This window comes from Phyllobates terribilis, unplaced genomic scaffold (assembly GCF_046119375.1).
Source record: "Phyllobates terribilis strain yellow unplaced genomic scaffold, ASM4611937v1 Scaffold_5__5_contigs__length_657084704, whole genome shotgun sequence".
NCBI classification, from domain to species: domain Eukaryota; kingdom Metazoa; phylum Chordata; class Amphibia; order Anura; family Dendrobatidae; genus Phyllobates; species Phyllobates terribilis.
This window is the reverse complement of record NW_027362765.1, coordinates 116,611,594-116,636,855: the sequence shown is the minus strand read 5'-3', so window position 1 is coordinate 116,636,855 and position 25,262 is coordinate 116,611,594. Positions and strand designations below refer to the sequence as shown.

The 25,262-nt window shown below is 49.3% G+C and overlaps 1 protein-coding gene across 1 annotated transcript in view; it reads right to left on the bottom strand.

Moving 5' to 3' along the window:
- Positions 1-21,077, bottom strand: part of LOC141271480 (protein spire homolog 1-like) — a 32,313-nt gene extending 11,236 nt beyond the window's left edge. Inside the window, exons 1-6 of the mRNA XM_073681546.1 lie at positions 20,852-21,077; positions 18,546-18,577; positions 18,253-18,435; positions 17,883-18,008; positions 17,718-17,783; positions 1,932-2,096 (exon numbers count right to left, since the gene is read on the bottom strand). Coding sequence (XP_073537647.1) covers positions 1,932-2,096; positions 17,718-17,783; positions 17,883-18,008; positions 18,253-18,435; positions 18,546-18,577; positions 20,852-21,077 — 798 coding nt within the window. The remainder of the gene's footprint in view (positions 1-1,931; positions 2,097-17,717; positions 17,784-17,882; positions 18,009-18,252; positions 18,436-18,545; positions 18,578-20,851) is intronic.
- Between the last annotated feature and the right edge of the window lie 4,185 nt (positions 21,078-25,262).

Here is a 25,262-nt window from a genome sequence, read left to right as displayed (position 1 = left end):
GAGGAGGAGGAAGAAGAAGGAATTGGAGGACGAGGAGTCGGAAAAATAAAGAAATGTGGGATCCTCGCCCTCGCTGTCAGTGTCAGAGGCAAGAAAAGCATATGCCTCCTCCGCTGAATAGCGAGTTTGGGATGAGCGGGACTTTTTTTTTTTGTTATTTATGTAGTGTGTGTCAGTATTTTATTTAGAGTGTATGTGTGTCAGTGTGCTTGGTGTGAACTTTTTTTTCTGAAAAAAAGGGAAAAAAAGGACTACTGTATGTGGTGCAAACCGCGAGCACGAGTGTGGATCGGTAGATCAACGCTCGGCAGCTACTGGATGTGCGCACGGATGTGTGGGAAGTGGGGAATTGGGGTGGATGAGGGGAGATCAGAGATGACTTACCAAAGTCTTCTCTGTTCTTCCAGCAGCAGGACCGGAGCAGGAGAGGGCCCCCGGAGCAGGAGACCAGGACCGAAGCTGAACCCCAGAACCAAGAGAATTAAAAAAAAAATCAAAAAATACTGAAAAGCAGCGAGCACGGAAGTTGATCAGTGATGTAGTCACTGGTCAGCGCTCGGCCGCTGAAGGATGCATGAAAAAAAAAAAAAAAAAACCTGGCGGGGCGGGGGGAGAACAGAGATGGACTTACCAAAGTCTTTTCTGTTCTTTTTTCAGCAGGATCTGGAGGAGGACCCGCAGCAGTACACCAGAGCAGAAGATCCAGGAGACCAGAGCAGCAGCAGCAACTGGAACAGGTGAGAAGACTGTCTTGTAATGTCACAGAAGATTCTGTGGCACTACAAGGCCCAGCGACAGAAAGATCAGATGTGACCGCTCTGTAAAAATCCTCACCAAGTGTGAGGGTCTGCAGGGCGGTCACAGGGGGGGGTGATAGGGTGGTGACAGGCCACCCAGTCACCTTCCGGTCAGGTAATCTGATTGGAGAGATCGATGATGACATTGATCGCTCCAATAAGAGTACCTGAATACAGGTGACAGGGCGGTCACAAGGAGGCGTCACCTCCATGTGACCCCCTGTGGTGCATGCTGTGCCCCAGCCATCTGATTGCACCAATCAATGTCACCAATCAGATGGCTGGGGCACAGCATGCACCACAGGGGGTCACAGGGAGGTGACACCTCCCTGTGACCGCCCTGTCACCTGTATTCAGGTACTCTGATGACATCGATCGCTCCAATCAGAACAGTCTGGGGGCTTTCATCACATTGCAGGGGGTCATGGGGCGGTGACAGGCAGGTCACAAGCCGGTCACCGCCCCGTCACGCTATGATCGATGTGATCGGCGATCGCACCGATCATGGCGCTTTGGGGTCAGGGCTGGGGTCTCCTAGCAACAGGCTAGGATCGGTGCTCTTAGGAGCACCGATCCTAGGCTGCACATCACTGTTTCTGGCAATCTGATTGCTGGAAACCGTGAGAATGCTGTGATTGGCTGTTCCATTCTGAAGAGCCAATCACAGCGATCGTGGGTGCGGGGGGGGCTGCGACACCCTCCGGGATGCCGGCGCCATCTACCCTGAGGTAAGATGGCGCCGGAAATTTAATGCGACCGTGACTTTAGTCGCGGGACCGCATTAAAGACCATGACCTAATAGTACGTCATTGGTCCAATCGGCCCAGGTCACTGTGACGTACTATTAGGTCACACGTCAGAAAGGGATTAAAAAAAAAAAAAAAAAAAAAAAAAGCACACACTGCAATTTTCCTTAGAGCTACTGTCCCCAACTGGTTTACCATCTGTACAGAGCATGTCCCATCATTGTGCATTGTAGGAAAATTTATATGCGTGGGGAGGGGGGGGGAGGCTGAGTTGTAGAAAGCACTACAAATCATAGTTGGAGTATTATGCAATGCATTCTAACAGTTAAGAGAATTTGGTAATAAGATGTAGTAACCCCATAACAGTACAGGATAAGCAAAGCATCACCTTCACCGGCCGCAGGGTATATCTCTTAGACCGTATGTCGTCCATCAGGAGCTCATATGGAGTTAGTGTGTACACTATGGGCAGCGCATTGTAGGAACGCTGATCAATTCGGCGGAGATTGACTCCAAGACTAAGCTCATTCATCACATCGCTCCATAGGGTTCCCTATAAAGGGGGAGGAAGCAAAGCAAGTCAGATAATATACATAAACCACATCCAATTCTTTAGTAACCAAGCAGCCATATTTATGGAGGGGAAAAAAAAAAAAGGTATGCACTAAACCGAACAGCAAGTTGTAGGCAGGGTGTGCAAAAAAAGTGCTGCAAAGCAAGAATGCTTTCAAGTAAAAAAAAAAAAAAAAAGTTAAAAATAAAAAAACACACACACACACACACACACACACACACACACACACACACACACATGAAATCAAAGTCCCAAATATTTGGTGTGACCACCCTTTGCATTCAAGAACTGTGTGCAAGTGTACCTAGAAAAATTGATGAGGGAACTCAGAGAACCATTAACACGCGGCAGTAGCCACAGGCAAAGCACTAATCTTCTCCTGTGACGGCCTGGCACGCAACATGAAAGAGTGGGTCCTTACTGGGTGTTGGTGCTATGAGGCCCTTGCAGGCAGCCTGTAGCCGATGGTGCTGGCTGGCCAGGACCATAAGTTTCAGTGTTAAATAAAGGAGACTCCCATCCTAAAACAGGCTTTACTAGATGGTAATTTGGTAAGGGTTATGTACAAGGGGTACTGAGTCTGACATACAGAAGTAGTGCTGTTGCTTTAAAAGCATTCAGCAACTATTAGAAGTAACACAAGCACATGAGACAGGAAGTGTTGTGCTCCAAAAGCATCCAGCAACTAGAGGGGTTAACAGTCACAGGAGAAGGAGTATTTTAGCAGAGCCCCAGGGGGATTGTGGAGAAGTTGTTTGCTGTCTGGCCGGAACTGAAGAGAAAGGTGGCTTAGGATCTGTATCTCACAGAAGGCAAGGGAACAGAAATCAGGTCAGGAGGGAAGCTAAACAAAGGTCAGTTAATACTCCACACTTTTAGCTCAGGGAGTCAATCAGCCAGGAAGATAAGGACTGGAAGGAAGTCTGTCATAGAGATTGTGATGAAAGCCGGCCGGTGGGTGCAGCTCTCTGGCGCCCCCTTACCTCTCAGGTCAGTCAAGGTACTGCACCTAGAGAAAGTAGTGCCAGGTAGCTGCAACCAGCGCAGGGAACACGGTAGTGTGTTATCCCTTCAACGTCACTACACAGCACAACTCGCTAGCGCCCTCTTAGCCTCAGGTCAGTCAAGGAACTGCACCTAGGATAAGCGGTCGCCAGAGAGACTGTCCTGTAACCTACTGGGTATCGGGGCCCTCTGTAGTGAGGGCGGTATATATATCTTCCTTGGCCGCGCCAGGAATATATATATCTGAACCTCCGACCGTCACTACCAGCCTTCCCCAATCCCCAGTTGGTATGCTGCCACCAGTCCCTATTTTAGATATACGCCCAGTCCGTGAATGGGCCTATATCGGGTCAGGAACCAACCCTGGGTAGCGTTTTTTGGCTTGAGCCGAGCTCACACGGACGTGCGTTCGTTATGCAGAATAAAAGGCAGGCCCACAATTACTTGAGGTAATTGATTATAATAATACACTAGATACACGATATACAACTAAATATACACAGGTATAAGGTCAGGCTAAACTATACAACAATGGAATACAACACACAGAATCACCACAGCATATCAGTTACCGGTTTCTTGATTTTCTTGTGACGCAGGGAGAGGATTCTGCGGTCGCAGGCACGGTTCTTTGTTACAGGCTGAGGCCTACCACCGCATGGTCAAACTGCTCCTCCCCTTGGTGGCCTCAGCTGGTGCTCAGATGTTCAGCACCCCACTCTTGGGTCAAGACTGACTTGTCTCTTGTCTGTCCTGCTATCTTACCTGCCCTGTCCCGCCCACTGCTGGTGAGGTCAGCTGACTCAGTCTCCACCCTCAGGTCTAACTTCGATCAGAAGCCCAAATTCTATGGAACCCAATAACTTCTTCTGGGATGGTCTCATGATACCCCCAGGGGTTCCCATGGATTCGGGCCGCCGCAACCGACCTTTTGATATCAATTATGATACCATACGGTCCTCAGGAATGGCTCCGCGCTATATCTTGGCTTCCAGAGCACGTACAAACGTCTACCGCGGAGGCTTGTGTGCGCAATGGCTCCGGGACGCCGTGATATTTTTTTATTGGCCCATCCCATGCAACATGCGTGTACTTTTCATGTTTCTATATCTTATGCCTCCATGCTTGTGACAGACAAAGAAACTAGTCCTATGGGACAAATGGTCAGGTACAGATAGACGAAGCACCCCCCCCTGCTGGCTGTGTTTCCTCTCGAAGTCTTTGAAGCTCCTAGCATTCAAGTGTTAAGTAGGCTTCTTATCTTACAGGAGCCTGGATGGGGGGAAACTATCTAGTTGACGTTTTAACAGAAGGTCCCAAGGGTGGGGGCTGCTGAAGTGTGGCCATCCCTGGATATGATTTATCATTACCAAGATGGCGGCTACAGGTTCATCACACCTCCCCCTATACGAGGGCGCGAGGGGGTAGCACATTCCTGTGTTCCCCCGTGCGTCCTTCTGCACCCTCCCCTTGCCGGGATAACCCGTCAGCGTTACCGTGGTCACGGCCTCTTCTGTGGCGAATGGAGAAGTGGTACTGCTGGAGAGCGAGGCTCCAGCGTAGCAACCTGCCATTCGACCCAGAGACCGTGTGTAACCAGCTGAGGGGGTTGTGGTCCGTCTCCACGGTGAAATGGCTCCCGTACAAGTAGGGCTGCAGACGCTGCAGGGCCCATACAATTGCCAGGCATTCTTTTTCCACCGTGGAGTAAGCCACCTCCCGGGGCAGTAGCTTCCTGCTCAGGTACAAGACAGGATGTTCCTGGCCTGTCGTGTTGACCTGACTTAGCACAGCACCGAGGCCAAAGTCACTGGCGTCGGTCTGTACCACAAACGGCCGGTCGAAGTCGGCAGCTTGCAGTACAGGGGAGCTACTTAGGGCGGCTTTGAGTGCCCCGAAAGCTGTCTCGCAGGCGACTGTCCAGTCGACTGCGACGGGCAGCTTCTTCTTGGTGAGGTCCGTCAGGGGCTTGGCCAGGGTGCTATAGTGTGGGACGAACCTCCTATAGTACCCGGCGGTCCCCAAGAAGGACATCACCTGCTTTTTGGTCCTAGGAGTGGGCCAGGATGCGATGGCATCCACTTTCCCAGGTTCTGGCTTCAGAACCCCCCCGCCTACCCGGTGACCCAGGTAGAGGACCTCACTCATGCCCAGCTGGCACTTTTCCGGCTTGATGGTCAAGCCTGCCCGGTGGATCCGACCGAGCACCTGCCGCAGGTGCTCTAGGTGATCCTCCCAAGTGGGACTGAAGACTGCAATATCGTCCAAGTACGCGGCCGCGTACCCTTCAAGTCCCTCAAGCAGCGTATTGACCATCCGCTGAAAAGTGGCAGGGGCATTCTTCATGCCGAATGGCATCACTGTGGACTCGTACAGTCCAAAAGGGGTGATAAAGGCAGAGCGTTCCCTTGCCGCGGGGGTCAGAGGAATCTGCCAGTACCCCCGGCTCAGATCCATGATGGTCAGGTACTTAGCCCCGGCCATCCGATCGAGCAGGTCATCGATGCGTGGTATGGGGAACGCATCGGTGGCCGTTACAGCGTTGAGCCCCCGGTAGTCCACGCAGAACCGTGTAGTTCGGTCCTTCTTTGGTACGAGGACTACAGGCGAGGCCCACGCGCTGCTGGATGCCTGGATCACCCCCAGCTTCAGCATCTCGTCTATCTCTTGGCGCATGTTTCCCTGCACCTCGAAAGAGACCCGATATGCTGAACGCCGGATCGGCGGGTGATCGCCAGTGTCCACGTCGTGGACAGCCATCTCAGTCCTTCCGGGCAGGCTGCTGAACAGCCCCCGGAAGGGGTGCAGGGTGGTCCCCAGCTGGGACCGTTGGTCCTCCGTGAGCTGGTGGCCAACCCCCACATCCTCGATGGACCCACCCGCCTTGGCTTGGGTGAGCAGATCCAGGAGGGTTTCTACCTCTCCTTCCTCGGGAAGGTTGCACACTGGGTGGGCAGTCGCTTCCCGCTCATGATGAGCCTTCATCATGTTCACGTGGAAGGCCTTCCTCCTTCCACGGGCGTGATCCAGGGTGACCAGATAGGTGACGGCATTGAGTTTCTGGTGCACGAAGTAGGGACCTTCCCAGGCTGCCTGAAGCTTGTTCTGTGGTACGGGGACCAGTACCCACACCTTTTGACCCACCTGGTAGGTCCTCTCACAAGCATTCTGGTCGTACCACCGCTTCTGGTCGGCCTGGGCCTGGGCCATATTGTCCTGCACCAGCTTTGCCAAGGCCATCATCCTGTCCCGGTGGCGCACGACATACTCGATGACCGACACCTCGGGGGTGGCCAAATCCCCTTCCCATGCTTCCTTCACCAGAGCCAGGGGGCCCCGTACCCGTCGCCCGTACAGGAGCTCAAAGGGGGAGAACCCCGTTGAGGCCTGCGGAACCTCCCGGTAAGCAAATAGGAGGTGTGGGAGGTAACGCTCCCAGTCTCTCCCGTGGGAGTCGACCAACATCTTAAGCATCTGCTTTAAGGTGCCATTGAACCGCTCACACAGGCCATTAGTCTGTGGGTGATACGGGCTGGCCACCAGATGTTGCACCTGCATTTGCTTACAGAGGGACTCCATCAGCCGCGACATGAACTGGGTCCCTCGGTCGGTGAGCATTTCTTGGGGGAAACCCACTCTGGAGAAGATCTCCAGTAAGGCGGTAGCCACCTTGTCGGCCCGAATGGACGACAAAGCTACCGCTTCCGGGTACCGGGTGGCATAGTCCACTACCGTGAGTATGAAGCATTTCCCGGAGTGGCTGGGAGTGGACAGAGGTCCAATAAGATCCACAGCAACCCTCGAGAAAGGCTCTTCGATGATTGGCAGAGTTACCAGTGGGGCTTTGGGGCGCGGCCCCGCCTTCCCCACCCTCTGACAGGTGTCACACGAACGGCAGTAGGCACCCACCGCGGCTCCCATCCCAGGCCAGTAGAAATGCTGAGCTATCCTGGCCTTGGTTTTAGCGATCCCTAGGTGTCCGGCCATCGGAATCTCGTGTGCGATCCGCAACAATTCCGCCCTGAACGGATAGGGTACCACTAACTGTCGGTCCCTGGGCCACGCCTCCGGTGAACCCTGCTGGACCGTTACCCGGTACAGCCGTCCCTGGTCCCAGACCACACGCTCGCAGTCTGACTCCATGGGAGGCTGTGCCGCCTGTTCCTTGAGAGCTTTCAGGCTGTCGTCTGCTTCCAACGCAGCCTGAAATTCCTGACTTGATGTGGCCAGAATCGACGAAACTGCCACATCCTCTGTCAGCCCCTCCGGGCATGTCACCTGGCCGCTGTCTGACCCGGCAGACACTTGGTCAGAAGTGGGGAAGCCGTCGGACCTCTGCAAGGCTCCTTGGACTCCGGCGCTCCCACTCCTGGTGACAGCGGCTATGACCGCTGTGACCGTGGGTAGTGCCTGCTTCCCCTCTGTTTCTGACCAAGCCGCCCGATCAGGCAGGCTTCCTAGGCCTTTGGACATCTCGGATGTGGGGAACTCCTGCCCTGGGGTCTTACCTGGCGGCTCCTCTCTTGGGACACCCCCACCTCCCATGGCCTGTTCCTCCCCCTGCAGTGGGCCTATACTCAGCAGCCTGGATACCCCTGGGAGCCCTACACTGCCGGTAGCTGCCCCCCTCTCCATCCCTGAGCTTCCCTCTACAGAATCCTGCCCGCCCCCTCCCTCACCGGAGGACAAGAGGTCACGGCACGCCGGCTGAGCACCTCTGCGGGCATCCCCACACTCCCCACCTGCTTTCACTAACCCTGTTTGTGTTGTGTCTGTGCAGGTGTTACCCTCAGGTTTCACTCCCTCCTCCTCAGCAGGACGCACACTACATACAACATGGTTGGCATTAGCAGCAGACAAATCAATACACTCTTGGGGGGCCGAACTTGGGGGTTCAGAGGGTACATACTGCGATACTAGACGCCCCAAGTCGGTCCCTAATAAAACATTTGCGGGAATATTTGGCGTTACTCCCACCTCCCGCATCCCCCTCCCGGCACCCCAGTCCAAATACACCATGGCAACGGGAAGTGCCGGCTCCACGCCTCCAACCCCGGAGACGGAAAGAGTCTTTCCTGGTACCAAGTCCTGGGGGGACACCACCTCAGGCCGTACCAGTGTTCGTTCAGCGCCAGTGTCCCGCAGTCCCATGACCGCAGAACGGCCTATGGTGACGGGTTGGATGTTGTCCAGGGACCTACCACCACCCCCTCCCACACACAAAACATTGGGCGCTCTCTGGGACTGGGATGGGGTCTTTTGGCGCTGGGGACACTCAGCCCTAAAGTGTCCTGGTTTGTTGCATAGATGACAACGTCTTACGTCTGGTCCTTGCCTGGAGAGGGCAACAGGGGGATACACCCCTTGTGTTCTAGGGGCCGGGGAAACAGGGGCATGACTGGGCTTACCCCCTCTCCAGGTGCTGCTGGCAGACTTCTTCAGCTCAGGCGCCCTGTTATTGGCATACTCGTCTGCCAGGGCGGCTGTAGCAGAAGCCCCTGTTGGTTTTCGGTCACGGAGGAACTGTCGGAGGTCCTCTGGGCAGTTCCACAAGAACTGCTCCGTGACGAACAGTTCCTGGACCTCCTGGCGGGTAGTAAGCGCTAGACCCGAGGTCCAGTGCTCTGCGGCTCTCAACAGCGCCCGCATATGATCGGTCCAGGTGTCCTTGGGGCCACGCAGCAGGCTCCGGAACTTCTGGCGGTACGACTCGGGAGTGAGGTTGTACTGCCGGATCAGGGCCCGCTTGATGCAGTCGTAGTTCTGTACCTCCCCGGCAGGTAAGTCCCCCAAGGCATCCAGGGACTTACCCCTCAAACGGGGGGTCAGGTATCTGGCCCACTGATCCCGGGCCAGATGGTGCTGAAGACAGGTCCGTTCAAATGCCACCAGAAAGGAGTCCAGGTCCCCATCCTTCTCCAGTAGAGGGAAGTCCTCAGCTCGGACTTTGGACGACTTGGTCTCCTGATGGGTTGGTTGCTCTAGCGGAAGCCCCCGCTGGGCCAGGTCCAGTTGGTGCTGGCGCTCCGCAGCTCGCTCTGCACGCTCCGCAGCCTCCCGGCGCTCTGCAGCTTCACGCTCCGCAACCTCCCGGCGCTCTGCAGCTTCACGCTCCGCAGCCCGCTCCGCAGCCCGCTCCGCAGCCCGCTCCGCAGCCCGCTCTGCACGCTCCTCCTCCGCTGCCTTCTCTGATGCTGCCAGGAGGGTTTTGTAGACGGCATCGCCATGAGACTGGAGACTTGCCATAGCCGCTTGTAAAAGGGCTTGTGATCTGGACAGGCTGGGCTGGGTAGGTGGTGGGCAGCCCACTGCGGGACCGTATACTGGGGACTGGCTCCCTGAGGTGCCCGGGCTGGACTCCTCCTCGCCATGAGTAACAATGTCCTCCCCTCCTGCCACACGGACCGTAGCATTAGCCTCTTGCAGGGTCTTGCTCCTGGTGCCGTCTGCCATCTTGGTAACCGACACCGCTGCAACCCTGAGTTTGCACACACCTTGTTATACTTTTAGCCTGACCGTCTAACGTTGGGCTGACCTTAAGACTCCAGCAGTGGAAGTTACCACTGGCAGTCTTTAGTGCCTGGGAGTAGGGGTCCCACAACACTATTATTCTGCAATCCCACCGCTGCCACCAATGTGATGAAAGCCGGCCGGTGGGTGCAGCTCTCTGGCGCCCCCTTACCTCTCAGGTCAGTCAAGGTACTGCACCTAGAGAAAGTAGTGCCAGGTAGCTGCAACCAGCGCAGGGAACACGGTAGTGTGTTATCCCTTCAACGTCACTACACAGCACAACTCGCTAGCGCCCTCTTAGCCTCAGGTCAGTCAAGGAACTGCACCTAGGATAAGCGGTCGCCAGAGAGACTGTCCTGTAACCTACTGGGTATCGGGGCCCTCTGTAGTGAGGGCGGTATATATATCTTCCTTGGCCGCGCCAGGAATATATATATCTGAACCTCCGACCGTCACTACCAGCCTTCCCCAATCCCCAGTTGGTATGCTGCCACCAGTCCCTATTTTAGATATACGCCCAGTCCGTGAATGGGCCTATATCGGGTCAGGAACCAACCCTGGGTAGCGTTTTTGGCTTGAGCCGATCTCACACGGACGTGCGTTCGTTATGCAGAATAAAAGGCAGGCCCACAATTACTTGAGGTAATTGATTATAATAATACACTAGATACACAATATACAACTAAATATACACAGGTATAAGGTCAGGCTAAACTATACAACAATGGAATACAACACACAGAATCACCACAGCATATCAGTTACCGGTTTCTTGATTTTCTTGTGACGCAGGGAGAGGATTCTGCGGTCGCAGGCACGGTTCTTTGTTACAGGCTGAGGCCTACCACCGCATGGTCAAACTGCTCCTCCCCTTGGTGGCCTCAGCTGGTGCTCAGATGTTCAGCACCCCACTCTTGGGTCAAGACTGACTTGTCTCTTGTCTGTCCTGCTATCTTACCTGCCCTGTCCCGCCCACTGCTGGTGAGGTCAGCTGACTCAGTCTCCACCCTCAGGTCTAACTTCGATCAGAAGCCCAAATTCTATGGAACCCAATAACTTCTTCTGGGATGGTCTCATGATACCCCCAGGGGTTCCCATGGATTCGGGCCGCCGCAACCGACCTTTTGATATCAATTATGATACCATACGGTCCTCAGGAATGGCTCCGCGCTATATCTTGGCTTCCAGAGCACGTACAAACGTCTACCGCGGAGGCTTGTGTGCGCAATGGCTCCGGGACGCCGTGATATTTTTTTATTGGCCCATCCCATGCAACATGCGTGTACTTTTCATGTTTCTATATCTTATGCCTCCATGCTTGTGACAGACAAAGAAACTAGTCCTATGGGACAAATGGTCAGGTACAGATAGACGAAGCACCCCCCCTGCTGGCTGTGTTTCCTCTCGAAGTCTTTGAAGCTCCTAGCATTCAAGTGTTAAGTAGGCTTCTTATCTTACAGGAGCCTGGATGGGGGGAAACTATCTAGTTGACGTTTTAACAGAAGGTCCCAAGGGTGGGGGCTGCTGAAGTGTGGCCATCCCTGGATATGATTTATCATTACCAAGATGGCGGCTACAGGTTCATCACAGAGATCATCTCCCTCATCACACCATTCCCCCCTCCATCTCCATACAGGATAAAGAATGCTGTGTACAATTGAGTCCTTGTGAAGGAAAAGCCTGTGGTTGTGTATGCATTAGAACTGTGCTGTACTGTGCTACCGGATAATAGACTGTGTACTGCAGTGCTGCAAAGGAGACTGTACTGTTACTACTGGAGCCTATTGCTCAGAGACATTTGCATTGCACTGGCCGTGCCTCATTAAATGTTACTGTTCTACCATTTATGAAGACTCTTGTCAGATGTGTCTGGTCAGCAAGTGAATCTACCATGTATCCTTTCACTGTAGTCTACTCCAGGGCCAATGAAGCAGAGCCGGCATCACCACCTGGTGCACTCGGGCAAGTGCCGGGGCCCTGAGCAAGCTGGGGGGAGCCTGGTGCTAGCACCCACAAGTGGGCCTCCTGCTTCCAATACTTACCTCTCCCTGTTTCATACCTCAGTGATGTCTCAGGGCATAGGGAACAAGATGACTGCACTACAGTGCGCCCTTCTTTGCGGAGCAGTCACAGTGCTGAGAGGCAGAACACACTAAGGAGTATGGAGCAGTGGCCAGCAAGGAGAGGCAAGTATTGTAATATTTTTTGCTTTTTAACGTATGGAGTACTATATATGGAGGAGGACTATTCTGTCCAGTCTAAAGAAATCTTTTGACTCCCCCCTCCCTCTCCACCAGGACACGCACTGTTCACTGCGAGGATTCGCCGGTTTCTGAGCTATTGTAGAATTTACAATAGATATCACTCATGTAATGTAAGAAGTGAAATCTTTGGATAGATATACACACACACACACACTGTATATTTCTCCGCAGTATCTGTGCATCGTGAATCGTGGTATCTGTTAAAGGGGCCCACTGAGACTTTCGCCCGGGGCCCATGATATACCTGGAGCCGGCCCTACTTAGTCACAGCCCAGCTCAGCGAGTCTCTACCTGCTCAGTGGTTCCGAGTCCTATTTCTTCCACTACTGGCACCCTGATCTACCGCTCAAGACCTCCCACTAGTCCCACAAACTCATTCCTGTTTAGGGTCGTAACCTTCGGCATTTAACAAGCTCAGGATTTCTTGTGACAAGTTGTCTTATCAAAGGACCTTTTTCTGTGGAAGGCCACTGTCTCTTCAGTCACATCAAGGTTGCGCTACTCCCTTGTCCCTTAGTCTCCTTTGCTGTAGTTCACCCACAACAGCAGCATTGCTCAGACACTTCCTACTTGAACTTGTCCCTATCTGACTAACTACAGGAAGCAGACACTTGCACTAACAATAAGCCCCTCCCACTATGGGGCTAGTCTTGAACATTACCTCTTACCTTACCCTAATGTCACCACCCAACTACATTTAAGTGTTTTAAGTCCTAAACTAGGTCTTACCCTACACTATACAGGCAAACAGTACATGACAATGTGTACAAAAGATGCAGAACACAATTCACATTACAATACTGATTAGTGTCTCCAGGGGGTAGGAAAACAATAGTCCAGTTCACACCTCTTACAAACTAACCTCATGTAATCCCAGACAGACTGGATGTGAGGTCAGGGGTCTGTGGGGGCCTATTCTCACTTCTGGGACTCCTTGCTGTTAACATAAGCTGTATGTTTGTATCATTGCTCTGCTGCATAATAAATTAGGAGCCAATCAGACGGTATTGATGATGGATAAGTATTTGCCTGTATTTCTTAGCATTGAGGACAACAGTAATTCTGACCAAAATCCCAAATCCATTTGCCAAAATGAAACCCCAAACTTGCAGGACCCTCCACCATGCTTAAGTGTTCCTGCAGACACTCGAGGACTTAACTGATTTCTGTTACAGCCAAATATTTCACACTTTGACTGATCCATCCATAGCACCTGCTGCTGTGGCGCCCCTGAGGGTTCAGTCGCCACAGAGGTACTGCATCTCACCCAGAGGTGTGGCATCTCCTTCTCAGGTAAGGAGGGAGTGCTGCCTGGAACCCAAACACCTGCATCCAAGACTACACTGCTCCAGGCTGGCTGGAAGGGCAAGATGCATGTGCACAGTGCTGAGCCCTGTCCCTGGCTGGAGGAAGCAGTTTAGGGGAGCACCATAGAAGAAGGTATATAATGGGAAGCCATCTTAGGGTGGCAGGTCAGTCAGTGAGAGGAGAGAGTGAAGACAGTCTGGGAGCAGAGTCTCTTTAGGAGCTCTGCTCCACAAGTGGGGCCTAGTGCTAGAGGCCCAGGAGGGGAGCAGAGGAGTAAGGTTCCGTTCTATTGAAGGGATCCCAGTGGGTACAGCGAGTGCAGGATGGCACCCGTACACCCCGAATCTGTCAGAAGACAGAGGGATCATGCCGCAAGAAGGGGACCGGCCCCTGGACCAACAGTGTTACTCCAGGTCTCGGCTGGAAAAACCAGAGGCTTCCGGCTTTTATAGTTCAGTTGCCAAAGCCTCATTCTAATGTCCGTGAGGGTCAAGCAGGTCTGGGAACTCCAGTTTGACAGGAGGGACTTCAGAGCACCCAAGCGGGACCGAGAGTGGGGAAGCGTAGGGCAGGAGGGAGAAGACCCAGCGTGAAGTCGGTCTAGAGAGGAACACAAGAAAGCAGGGTTCAGTCAGGTGCTCCTAACCTACCTGAGGAAGAGCTGAACCCCCGGTCTGGTGAACGCAGCGCGACGTGGGAAGCTGGCACCCGCGCAGTGTATCAGTGGAACGTACATGAGAACTGTGAGTAAAGACTCGGATGACTGCACCGCACTGCCTCCGTCCATTATTTCAGCTGCGCCGTCTTTCCCCCTGCACTACAACACCCAGCGCAACCAACAATATCTACACTGCCCTGGAGCTAGCTCTTCCGGTGGAGAGCCACACCATCCCTGCTGCAGTAACATCAGCTTCAGAGGACTGCTCCGCAGCGGCGGCTCCCTTTAGCCGCATTCCACAGGTGGCGTCACGAACCTTATCAATCCTCTATGAATAGAAAACCCCTTATTGACCGCCCTGGGTCACGGACCGGGCCAGCCACCGTGATATCCCCCACCAGCATCCATAGGCCCAGCTGCCGAGTAACCCCACGGCCCAGGGGGCACGTCACTGCCATTTTTCTGCACCCAAGATCAGGATCAGACTAAGGCACCAGAATATCGGAGAATTCGCCGGTGGGTCTGGGTCCTCGGAGGGCCCCTGAGCAGGACACACGGGGGACTGCTGTTTAACATGGCCGCCGACCTATCAGAGGCCGGTGGCTGACATACTGACGGAGCACCTGCACCGAGGTTCAGGGCAGCTGATAAGGAGGGCAATCTGGTCTGCTTCTCAGACCCCCAGGGTGCAGGGGTCTCATGGCCAGATTGCCCTCATTGTGTGTGGCGGGCAGGGAGTGATCCCGCCAGCTCTGCTGCTGACAGGAGGAAAATGGCAGTGGAGCTGGAGGGATATGAATTATTTCGATGCTTTATGCTGTTAATATCTGGTCTGGTCACAGTGTGGTTGCATTTCTCCCTTGTACAGTATGTGGTATTATTTGGTCACCATGTGGTAGTGCTATGTGGTCTGGTCATGATGTGGCAGTATTTCTCCCTAGTATGTGGAATTATTTGGTCGCTATATTCTGGAAATATGTAGTCCAGTCATGGCGTGGCAGTACTTCTCCTTTGTATGTGGTACTATTGGTGTTGGTATAGAGGATTGTGTTGTGTATGGTGGTCATTTGTTCTCTGATATTAATTAGGAGAAGATTCTATATTTCCATTAGTGATTAAATACTTGGAACAAGATGTGCTTACAGGGGTTCTCCAGGAAAACAAGTAATCACCTCTCCACAGGATAAGTGATAAATTATTGATTAGTGGGGGTCTGACTGCTGGGACCCGCACCGATTGGTAGAATGTGGAGCTTTTATCTCCATTAGACTGGAGCTCATGTGCGACTTGACCACTGATCCATTCATTCCCTCAGTGGCTGTTCTTGTTTTTTTTCTGGAAGCCCCAAAGAGAATGAATGGATCTACGGTCAGACGTCCCACCTGCCGCTGCATTTTAAAATGGGGATGTGTCCTGACAGGAATAAAACTTCCCCATTCTTCCGATTGGTTCCGAACATTCACAAAACGCACCTAACTATCGATAAGTTATCACTGATTCTGTGGAGCCCATGGATCGGTGATAACTTGTTTTAACCAAAGAAGCCCTTTAATGCAAACTACCTTAATTGTACATCCCAGTAATAGCATATGCACGTTGCATGTGCAGGAGCTGCCTGTGATTTAGTCGACGCTCCACTATAACAGAGATAACGGCTACCAGGTATCTACATATATCTGTAGGGTGGGCCCTGAGGATCAATTCCTCCTGTGGGCCCCAGACACCCCAGTCTGACACTGCCCAAGATCCTAGGTTTTCATGTATATTTGAGTCAAATGGTCTTGTTTCCATGTCAATAGTATGATTTTCAGCTGCAATTTTTCCATGAAGACCACTTCTGGCCAGATTTCTCCAAACAGTAGATGGGTGTAGCTGGATCCTACCTTTTGCTTCCAATTATAAGTTAATGGCACTGCTGGACATCTTCTGATTTCAGATGAAAGTAAGCATGATGCATCTTTCATCTGCTGCACCAAGTTTTCTTGGCAAACCACTTAATCTACATTTCTCAGCATTGTTATTTCTTGGTGGTGTCCTCAATGCTGAAATACAGGCAGAAACTTACCCACCAACTAATAGAGAGACATCCGATTGGCTCCAAATTTATTCTGCAGCAGAACAACGACCCCAAACATACAGCCAATGCCATTAAGAACTATCTTCAGTGTAAAGAAGGACAAGGAGTCCTGGAAGAGACATGGTTCTACAGAACCCTGATCACACATCATTCAGTCTGGGATTACATAGTGACAGGACGATTTGCACAAACCTAAGGTTTACATATGTCTCTTGTTCAGTCACTTTGAATTTTGTTAATTGATAAATATAAACTACACTTATTTTAATATGCAAATTGCCTCTTCAGAGAGGAAGAGAACTTGAACTCTAGCACCACCTGTTGGAAGCAGCAATCCTACAAGTCACTTTCGACAAAATATATACATTATATATTTTGAATAGTGTGCAATATAAATACATACAGGCTTGCAAAAGTATTCACCTCTTTGGCGTTTTACTCATTTTTATACATTACAACCTGTGTAAATATTTTTGTAATCGGATTTGCGTGTGATGCATCAGCACTAAGTAGTCTAAGTTGGTGAAGTCAGAAAAATATAGGCATAAATTAAATTTATGGGATCAAATATCTAAAAATTGGCATGTGCATACGTATTCACCCTTTTGCGATGCAGCACCTAAAAATTTCTGGAGCAAGCAATTCCCTTAATAAGTCACATGCTTAGTGAAAGGAAGTTCACCTGTGTGCAATGTAAGTATCACATGGTCTGTCAGTATATACACACCTTTTCTGAAAGGCAACACCATTAAGCAAGAGGCACCACAAACCAAAACACCATGAAGACCAAGGCGATCTCTAAACTAGTCAGGGACAAAGTTGTTGAGAAGTACAAATCAGGGTCGGGTTATTAAAAAGTATCCCAATCACTGATGATCCCCTGGAACACCATCAAATCCATCATCATCAAATGGAAAGAACATTGTACCACAACAAACCTGCCAAGCGATGGCCACCAACTAAAACTCTCAGCCCAAACAAGGGGAGATTAATCAGAGCGGCAGCAAAGAGCCCAAAGGTAATCCTGAAGGAGCTGCAGAGTTCCCAAGCAGAGATTAGACTGTCCATATGACAATAAGCCGAACACTCTATAGAGGTGATTTTTCTGGAAGAATGGCTAGGAAAAAAAAAGCCTTTACTTACACAAATTGTGAGGCTTGTTTTGAGTTTGCCAAAAGACATGTGGGAGACTCCCCAAATGTATGAGGAAGATGCTATGGTCATATGAGGCCAAAATTTAACTTTTTGGCTACCAAGGTAAACACTGTCTGACGCCATGCCAACACAGATCACCCCAAGAACATCATCCCCACCTTGAAACATGGTGGTGGCAGCATCATGCTACGGGGAAGCTTTTCTGCAGCAGGGACAGATAAAATGGTACGAACTGAGGAGAAGATGGATGGTGGGAAATAAAGGGATATTTTTGAGCAAAACCTGTTTCAATCTGACCCAAAGCATACTGCTAAAGCAACACTCGAGTGGTTAAGGAGAAACATGTAAATGTTTTGGAGTGGTCTAGTCAAAACCCAGACCTTAATCCAATTGAGACTCTGTGGTCAGACTTGAAGATAGATGTTTCCTTTGGTGAAAGGACTTATCCAAAGTGACTTGCAGCTGTAATTGCCACAAAAGGAGGTTCAACAAAGTTCTGACTTTAGGGGAGTGAATAGTTATGCACACTGAAGTTTTCAGCTATTTTGTCTTATTTGTTGTTTGCTTCACAATAAACAGAAAACCAAATTTTCACAGTTGTAAATATATCATTAATTTCATACCCAGTTATCATACTTTACAAGCATTTCATCTTCTAGTTCATCTTTGGATTCCAGTCTCTTCAAACTCTGTAACCGGAAAAGAAGAAAATGAAGCCGTGGGGGCCAACATGATCTGGCCACGCCAATTGGGAGACCGATATGGGTGCAGGAGATGTTGGTACCTACCCGTTTGGCGATCTGTATAGTTTGCAGGAGGTCTTGAATGTTCTTATATTCATCGTACTGGAGGCGACACACGTTTTTGTAGTGGGTGGAAGCCTCTGAAGGAACAAACAATCTCTCGGCACACTCCTATAGAAAGATGAGAGGCGAATGGGTTAATTTTGTCCAGATTTCTTTAAAATCTTTCAGAAACCATAAAAATGGCCCTAGATTTCCAGTAATGGAAATCTGTGCCTTGTCAAAAGGTTACTGACCCTATGTTTCTGAATCAGTTGTCATCTGAGATCACAGGTAAGAATCATGACAGAAGGTGATTTAAGTGGATGAGCACCCCTATCATCTTTCCCACCCACCTGTGTGGATGATGCGGTACCTTGATGATGTTATGCAGGGTGAAGGCCGGCTTCTTTACTGCGGGGGATTTGCTGTTAGGAGTGTAAAAGTCCAACATATAAAAGAGGAGGTTGTCCAGGGAGTTACTCAGTACGCGCTCCATCTCGCTGCCGAGACCCCAGTCCAGAGCGGTGTACAACGCCTTTCCGAGATGCTCTATAACCTGCAGGGTACAGGAAGTGGAGCTGCTAGTGTATTCAAGCCCGATACATAATATATAATACCATCACAAGCAATACTGTCTGCTGAGCCACTGTATCTAAGAAAACATACCTTTTTCTCAGATAGTTTTGAGTCTTTGGCATCTAGAAACCAAAAGATGAAGAATTTAGGGGAATAATTACAATGAGCACTGCACAGTAACCATTTCCTCCTGGAGTGCATATTAATATTGTGACCACTAGGGGGCACTTTATAATAGGGAATATAGGCTCATACACAGCTGTGGCAGTCATCCATCAGAGTGAATGGCTATAGAGGCGGCAGACATGCCAGTCGCTCTCCGGGCCTGGAATCCATAGAAGCCCAAAATTTGTGGTCGCTATGTAGGAGGTCATCATTGACTGGGTTTGATATATAGGGCTCGTTGTGCAACCTCTTCTAGACAAAGGGTAGTTACACACACATATTATATTTATTCTACTGCAATAATTAGCAAGATGTGGCCTTCCAGTAAATGGGATACTACAACTCCCAGCAGTGCCATCTGTTGCTAATAATAATAATAATAATAATAATAATAAATAAAAAGTTTAATCAAGACTTTTTTAACCCCTTAATGACAGGACCATTTTCTGTTTTTCTTCTTCTCAGAGCCATACCTTTCTTATTTTTCGGTCAATATGGCCGTGTGACTGCTTATTTTTTGTGTGACAAGTTGTACTTTTGATCGCCATCACTGGTTCTACCATATCCTGTACCGGAAAGCAGGAAAAAAAATTCCAAGTGCGGTGAAATTGCAAAAAAAGTGCAATACCACAGTTTGTTTTGCTTTTTTACCATGTTCACTGAGTAGCACAGCAAAGAAGTGGTGAAGAAAAGTTAAAATATAACCTTTATTAATATAACTAAAATGAATCAGAGACTTAATAAAACGGTCACGAGGACCATGAGTGCAACAAATTGTCAACCTGTTATGGGACCTACACCTTCCATACACTATACCATTTTGGGATAGATCCGATGTTTTGATCACCCGTTATTGCAATGTTGTGGCGACCAAAAAAAAAAAAAAATTCTGGAGTTTTGAATTTTATTCTCGTTACGCACCAACGATGGGATTAATTATTTTTTTTAGATTGATAGATCTGACGATTCTGAACGTGGCGATACCAAATGTGCATGTGTGGTTTTTTTATTTTGATTGGGGCGATTTAAACTTTTATATTTTTAAAAACTTTTTCCCCCCACTTTTTTCTTGCTTCAATAGTCTCGATGGGAGACTAGAAGCAGCACTTGTCTGATCTTCTGTACGGTCTGATCTTCCGTGACGAGCAGATCGCCTGTGTGTAGCAGATTTGTTCACTTGCTATGAGCGCTGACTGCTGGGCAGTGCTCATAGCAATCTGGCAGTGACAACCACAGGGGTCTCCTGCAGACCCCGGGTTGTCATGCCAACCCATCGGCAACCCGCGATCATGTGATGGGGTCGCCGATGGGCGGGGCCAATGACGCGCTTCCTGGAAGCGCGAGTTAAATGCCACTGTCAGATTGACAGCGGCATTTAACTTGTCAATAGCCGCGGGTGGATCGCGATTTCCCCCGTGGCTGTTGCACTGTCATGTGCCCGGAAAGGTGCGGCCTCAGCCCACACTAAACAGGGGTTATGAGGTGTGTCGTACTATTACGGCACACATTATAAAGGGGTTTGGCCCTAAAAACGGTTAGGTAGCTGCTACCTACCTTCCTGTTTTGCCCGGCATTGATGTCAGACCACTCATGCCAGCAATTCATCAGCTTCCGCCGTTGTCATATTGACAGAGCATCAGCTTCTTTTCCGCTCCGTTGACTTATGCTTCCCTTACGCAGACGCCACAATGTGCACAGCGGATGAGGTCTCTTCTGGTGGCAGGATACACCAAACCGCCCGTAGTGGCATAGAGACTTCCGGTGTGCGGTTCTGCCATAACTATAGTGGGTGCAGGAGTAGCAGGCGCTCCCAGCCCTAGCGGGGGATCCAAAATGTTCCTTTGCCCCTAACAAGGAAACCACTACTAGACCCAAGATAATTGGGGTCCTGTTGGAGATTTTGATTTGGGGCCTACAAGCTTCAAGTTGCACCACTGTTCGGCCATCTTGTAAACCAGTCGCTTAAAAGGGAGGGCAGGGTACCCATGGCTCCCCACACCATGTTTAAACTATATCTGCATCCTTAAGAAGAAGCATGGCCACTTCCTCAGAAATTGTGGACTCCAGGTAAAAAGTATAGTTCCCAGGATTCTTGGGGGCCCCGAGCACTCACCCAGATTACCTGCCCTTATGCCATCTCTTGTGGCTTCAGTTCCAACTTAGGGGAGCACCATGCCTCCCTGCCAACACGCACGGGGAAGCAGCAACCCCTCATCCTTACACTCACTTACCAGTCGAGTCCACAAAAGACACGGCCCCGTCCTGGTGAATGTAGATGTGCTTTGTCCCAATCAGCGCTGGAAAATTTCCATCTCCCAGTATCATCTGCCGCAGTTTCCAGCTGCACTGGTAGCACAGGGCCCAGGCCTGCTCCTCGCTGATCGGTTGTCCAGACTCCTTTAATATGTCCGTCAGCCTCACTTTACCATGAAGCTCAGTGGGCCTTGGCTCATTCATGATTCCCCCCCCAAAATCTCTCCCTCCCTACAATAACAGTCAGTTTCTAATGTCCACCAACACAAGACGGTCTTATAAGCAGTGATTTGTCAGCAGGAGCCATCTTGCCTTCTTCTTATAGACCACAGACCATTTCAATCTCCACAATTAACACACAGCTTTAACCCTTTATCTGCACGCATGCTGCAGGGTCAGTGCAAAAACACCACAAAACAGCGCTTTTTCTATGATTTGTGAAAACTGTTACAAAAAATGTGTAAATCTTTATAATAAATCTATAATGAAGTTCTCCAGCTTTTTATTAGACTTTGTGTTCCAATTCCTCATAATTTTCATATTCTCTGCTTGCTGTCTATGAATGGAAACATTCTTGATTACATCTGAAAACCCTTCCTGATATATCATGTCTCTCAGGGTTCGCTCACACGAGCGTATACCTGGGAGGAGTGCTATCGGATGTTTTATCGGCTAGCGTTCGGACCAATGTTATACTATGGGGCAGTGCTGATCAGCCTTTTTTTTCTCATACCGATTCGGCATGAGAAAAAAACCTCAGCATACTGCCAACGGTTCCGCAAATTGGATCGCACTCACACATTAAAGTCTATGGGTGCGTGTGAAACATCGGACTGCACTCGGATGACATCAGAGTGTAGTCTGATTTCTGTGGACTTCCACAATGGAGAAGATGGTGAAATTTTGATCTCCATCTTCTCCTCACCTGTGCTGAGATTCTCTCATCAGAGAGAATCAGATCACACTACTTGAATCAGAGTGTGTTCAGAGTGTCATAACCCATGCCTCCCAACTTTTGAAGAATAGAAAGAGGGACACATCCGTGGGAAATTCTGGCCACACCCCTGGCCACATCCAAATCCACGCCCATTTACCATTTCTTTCTCCCCTGGCAGGAGGAGTTGTCAGAGGGGCGCTGGTAATGAGGGGCATTCAGCAGACGCCCGAGACTTCAGGGCGTAGACCCAAATCCAGGACTGTCAGCTGTATCCGGGACAATTGGGACTAGAGATGAGCGGATTGATTCCCCGATCTCTGGTCCAGCGTCCAGGTCAGTGCCACCTGGTGGCTGGACAGGAGGCCGTGAGCCTCTAACCATCCGGTGTCCCGGGCGGCTTTTGATCACCCAGGGCAGCGCGACGTCATCTATGCGTCCTTCTCATCTCTAGTTGGGACCTGTGGATTATTTTTTGTTCCCTCATTCACAGTCGGAGCCACCAGAACTTTCTCATTTTTATGTAGTTTCACTATACGACATCCAGCGTTTGAGGTCTGTAAGGCCGTGTTCACACGTTGCAGAAATACTGTGTTTTTTGTTTTCTGCAGGATCCGCACCAAACTCCATAATAAGAATCAAAACTGTTCTGTACTGATAAAAAGCGTTAAAAACTGCTTCATATCTTCCCCAAAATCACATCAAATAAGTAGGAAAACACATAAAAGAAACGCAGCAAAGATGCCATAATCAGAGAAGATTGTTACTGCATCGTGTGGTGCGGAGATCTGCAGAAAAAAGCAGCAGAAAGAAGGCAACATTTACGCTACGTCTTAACACAGCCTTAGCATTACCGTTTTATTACATTTTTATGGATTTAATAGAGAAGAATATAAATTATTCCATTTTTTTCCGTCATTTACCGATTCCCATAAATCTGATCACTGTGTTGTACAGATCGTTACGATTACAAGGACACCAAATATGTCCATGTTATTTGCTGATTTGTGATGTTTATTATTTAAAAATAAACGCATTAAAAATAACATTTTTTTTTCATTATCAAGTGTTTTTCATTATTATTTTTTTAGTAATTTTATAAGATGAAAAAAATCTCTTAGGGTATGTGCACACGATCCGAAGCTGCTGCGGGTTTGAAGCTGCGTGTTTATGCAGCGTCAAACCCGCAGAGTCCAGATGTTACAGCATAGTGGATGGATTTTTAGAAATCCTATGCCCACTATGCGTATCTGGGCACCTGCAGATCACCCGGGAAACTGACATGCGGCGCATTTCCAGACCACAGCATGTCAATTTCTCTTGCGGGCATGTGGGCTTTCCCCATAGACCTAACCTCTATGAAGAAAGTCCGGAGGTGAAAAAAAAATGGCGCCGTTCATTTGGATATTGACCGGAAGCCACCAGCGGCTATTCCTCAGCGTCGGGGCTGCAGGCTGGTACGCATCGTGGGCACATACTCTGATTCTCCCTGTAGAATAAAAATACATATATTGTACACAGCAGTGTATTTCTATCAGCCTAGTCATATTCTGCAGTACAGATCAAGTACACCACTAGAGCTTGTGGCTCAGCACAATAAAGCTGCCATCTATCTGTAATGTGAAGGTTGAGGGTTCAAGACATGCGTAGACGCTAAAAAAAAAAAAAAAAAAAAAGTTTGAAATTTGTTATTATTTTTAATACTTTTAGGCTACATTACCACGATCGTGAACAGCAGCGCTTTGGACGCAGCGTATTCTTGCTGCGTTCAAAACGCTGCGTTGTAATCTGCATGTGTTCACTGAACCATGTGGAGTTACCACATCCAATGACATTCTAGTGTGGAAATTTCATAGTGGAGACTAGCGTCACTACAACAGAAATTGTCATGCTGTGACTTGGAAATCCCCGGCGCTGGAGAGTTTATGCAGCATCAAATAAAAGCACAGTGGGCATGGGATTTCTATGAATCCATCCACTGTGCTTGTAATGTAGAATGCCGTGGTTTGGATGCAGCGCAGGTGAACTGCTTTTCCTGATTGTGGGCTCATAGCCTTATAGTAACAAGATAAAATTTTTTCTTCACCTCAGTATACAGGCACCATAAAAATACATTGTTATATTATGTATTTCTATGGAGATGTATTGCAATGTAGAGTCAAGATAACCCAAATTTTCTCTCTTTATCATTAAGGGCTGTAGCTCAGTAGTTAGAGCAATCAGCCTGTGACAATTGGGAAGTATGGTGACACTGTGATGTGAGTTCAAGTCCTTGGTGAGACCTTATAACAGGAGTGAGAGGGGGTGAATATCTAATTTAATTCATGCACTGAGAATAGATGATTGGCCCTGCCCCTGAGGAGGTGAAGCTATACAGCAAATGTCAGAGAGAGATAAGTATAGAAGCTGGGAGAGCAGCTGAGCTGTGATGGCAGTCCTGCCAAAAACAGGATGGTTGGTAACTATGTCATTACCATAGACCTGATTTTCTCAGAGGAAGGAATCTATGCCTCATTTGACCCTAGCCTCAGGTTTGTAATAGTTGTATTAGACCTTCACAATCAGGTGTGAGCTATTTTGGCCATGTTCACATGTTCAGTGCTTGATCAGTATTTGTAAGCCAAAACCAGGAGTGGAACAATCAGAGGAAAAGTATAATAGAAACACGTCACCACTTCTGGATTTATCACCCACTCCTGGTTTTAGCTTACAGATACTGATGTGAAATAGTGAATGTGGGCTTACATTGTAGCAAGCTATCGAGATGGAAAAGTGCAGGGAGCGTGGCCCCAGTTTTGTTGCTGCCATCCTTCTGATCCCTGTGTTCCGTGTTTCCTTCTGTGCTCTTTGCTTGCATAGTTCTCCTATCCCCCACGCCATTCCTCTGTGCTGCTGTTGAACCCAGTACAAGAGTGCATCATAGTCCATGTCGCATGTGCTACATTACTCGGTTGGCCACATTATAGTTTATGAAAATTAATGATTTCAAGAAATACAATTATATACCAATCCTGCAGAACAGATAAGTGATTACAGTCAGGACTGCCACCAAGAATTTCAGGGCCCCATACTGGCAAAATTTTCGGGCCCCCTTGAGACTCTGTCCAGGCTCCATCCCAGCTCCGCATCCATCCCTCGAACCTTCTACAGTCCCACCGCCCACTCTTGGAAAAATTCTACTTTTGCACCACGTCCTCACCATTCATTCATACAGATCACATACATAGCCAGCAGCTTTTGTTTTGGCCAAACAAAAATTTTAAGCCGCCACCATGACAAGGTAGACTCTTCTGGCCTGGCCCTACTCTACTCTAACCTATTAAACATTTCTTAAAATATCCAATTCTCTTTTTAGGTATATATTTTTTTTATTTTTCTTTAAAGGAATTTGTCACATACATATTTTAAAATGATCAATAATACCACATACAAGGAACAAATAGCATCACACCATG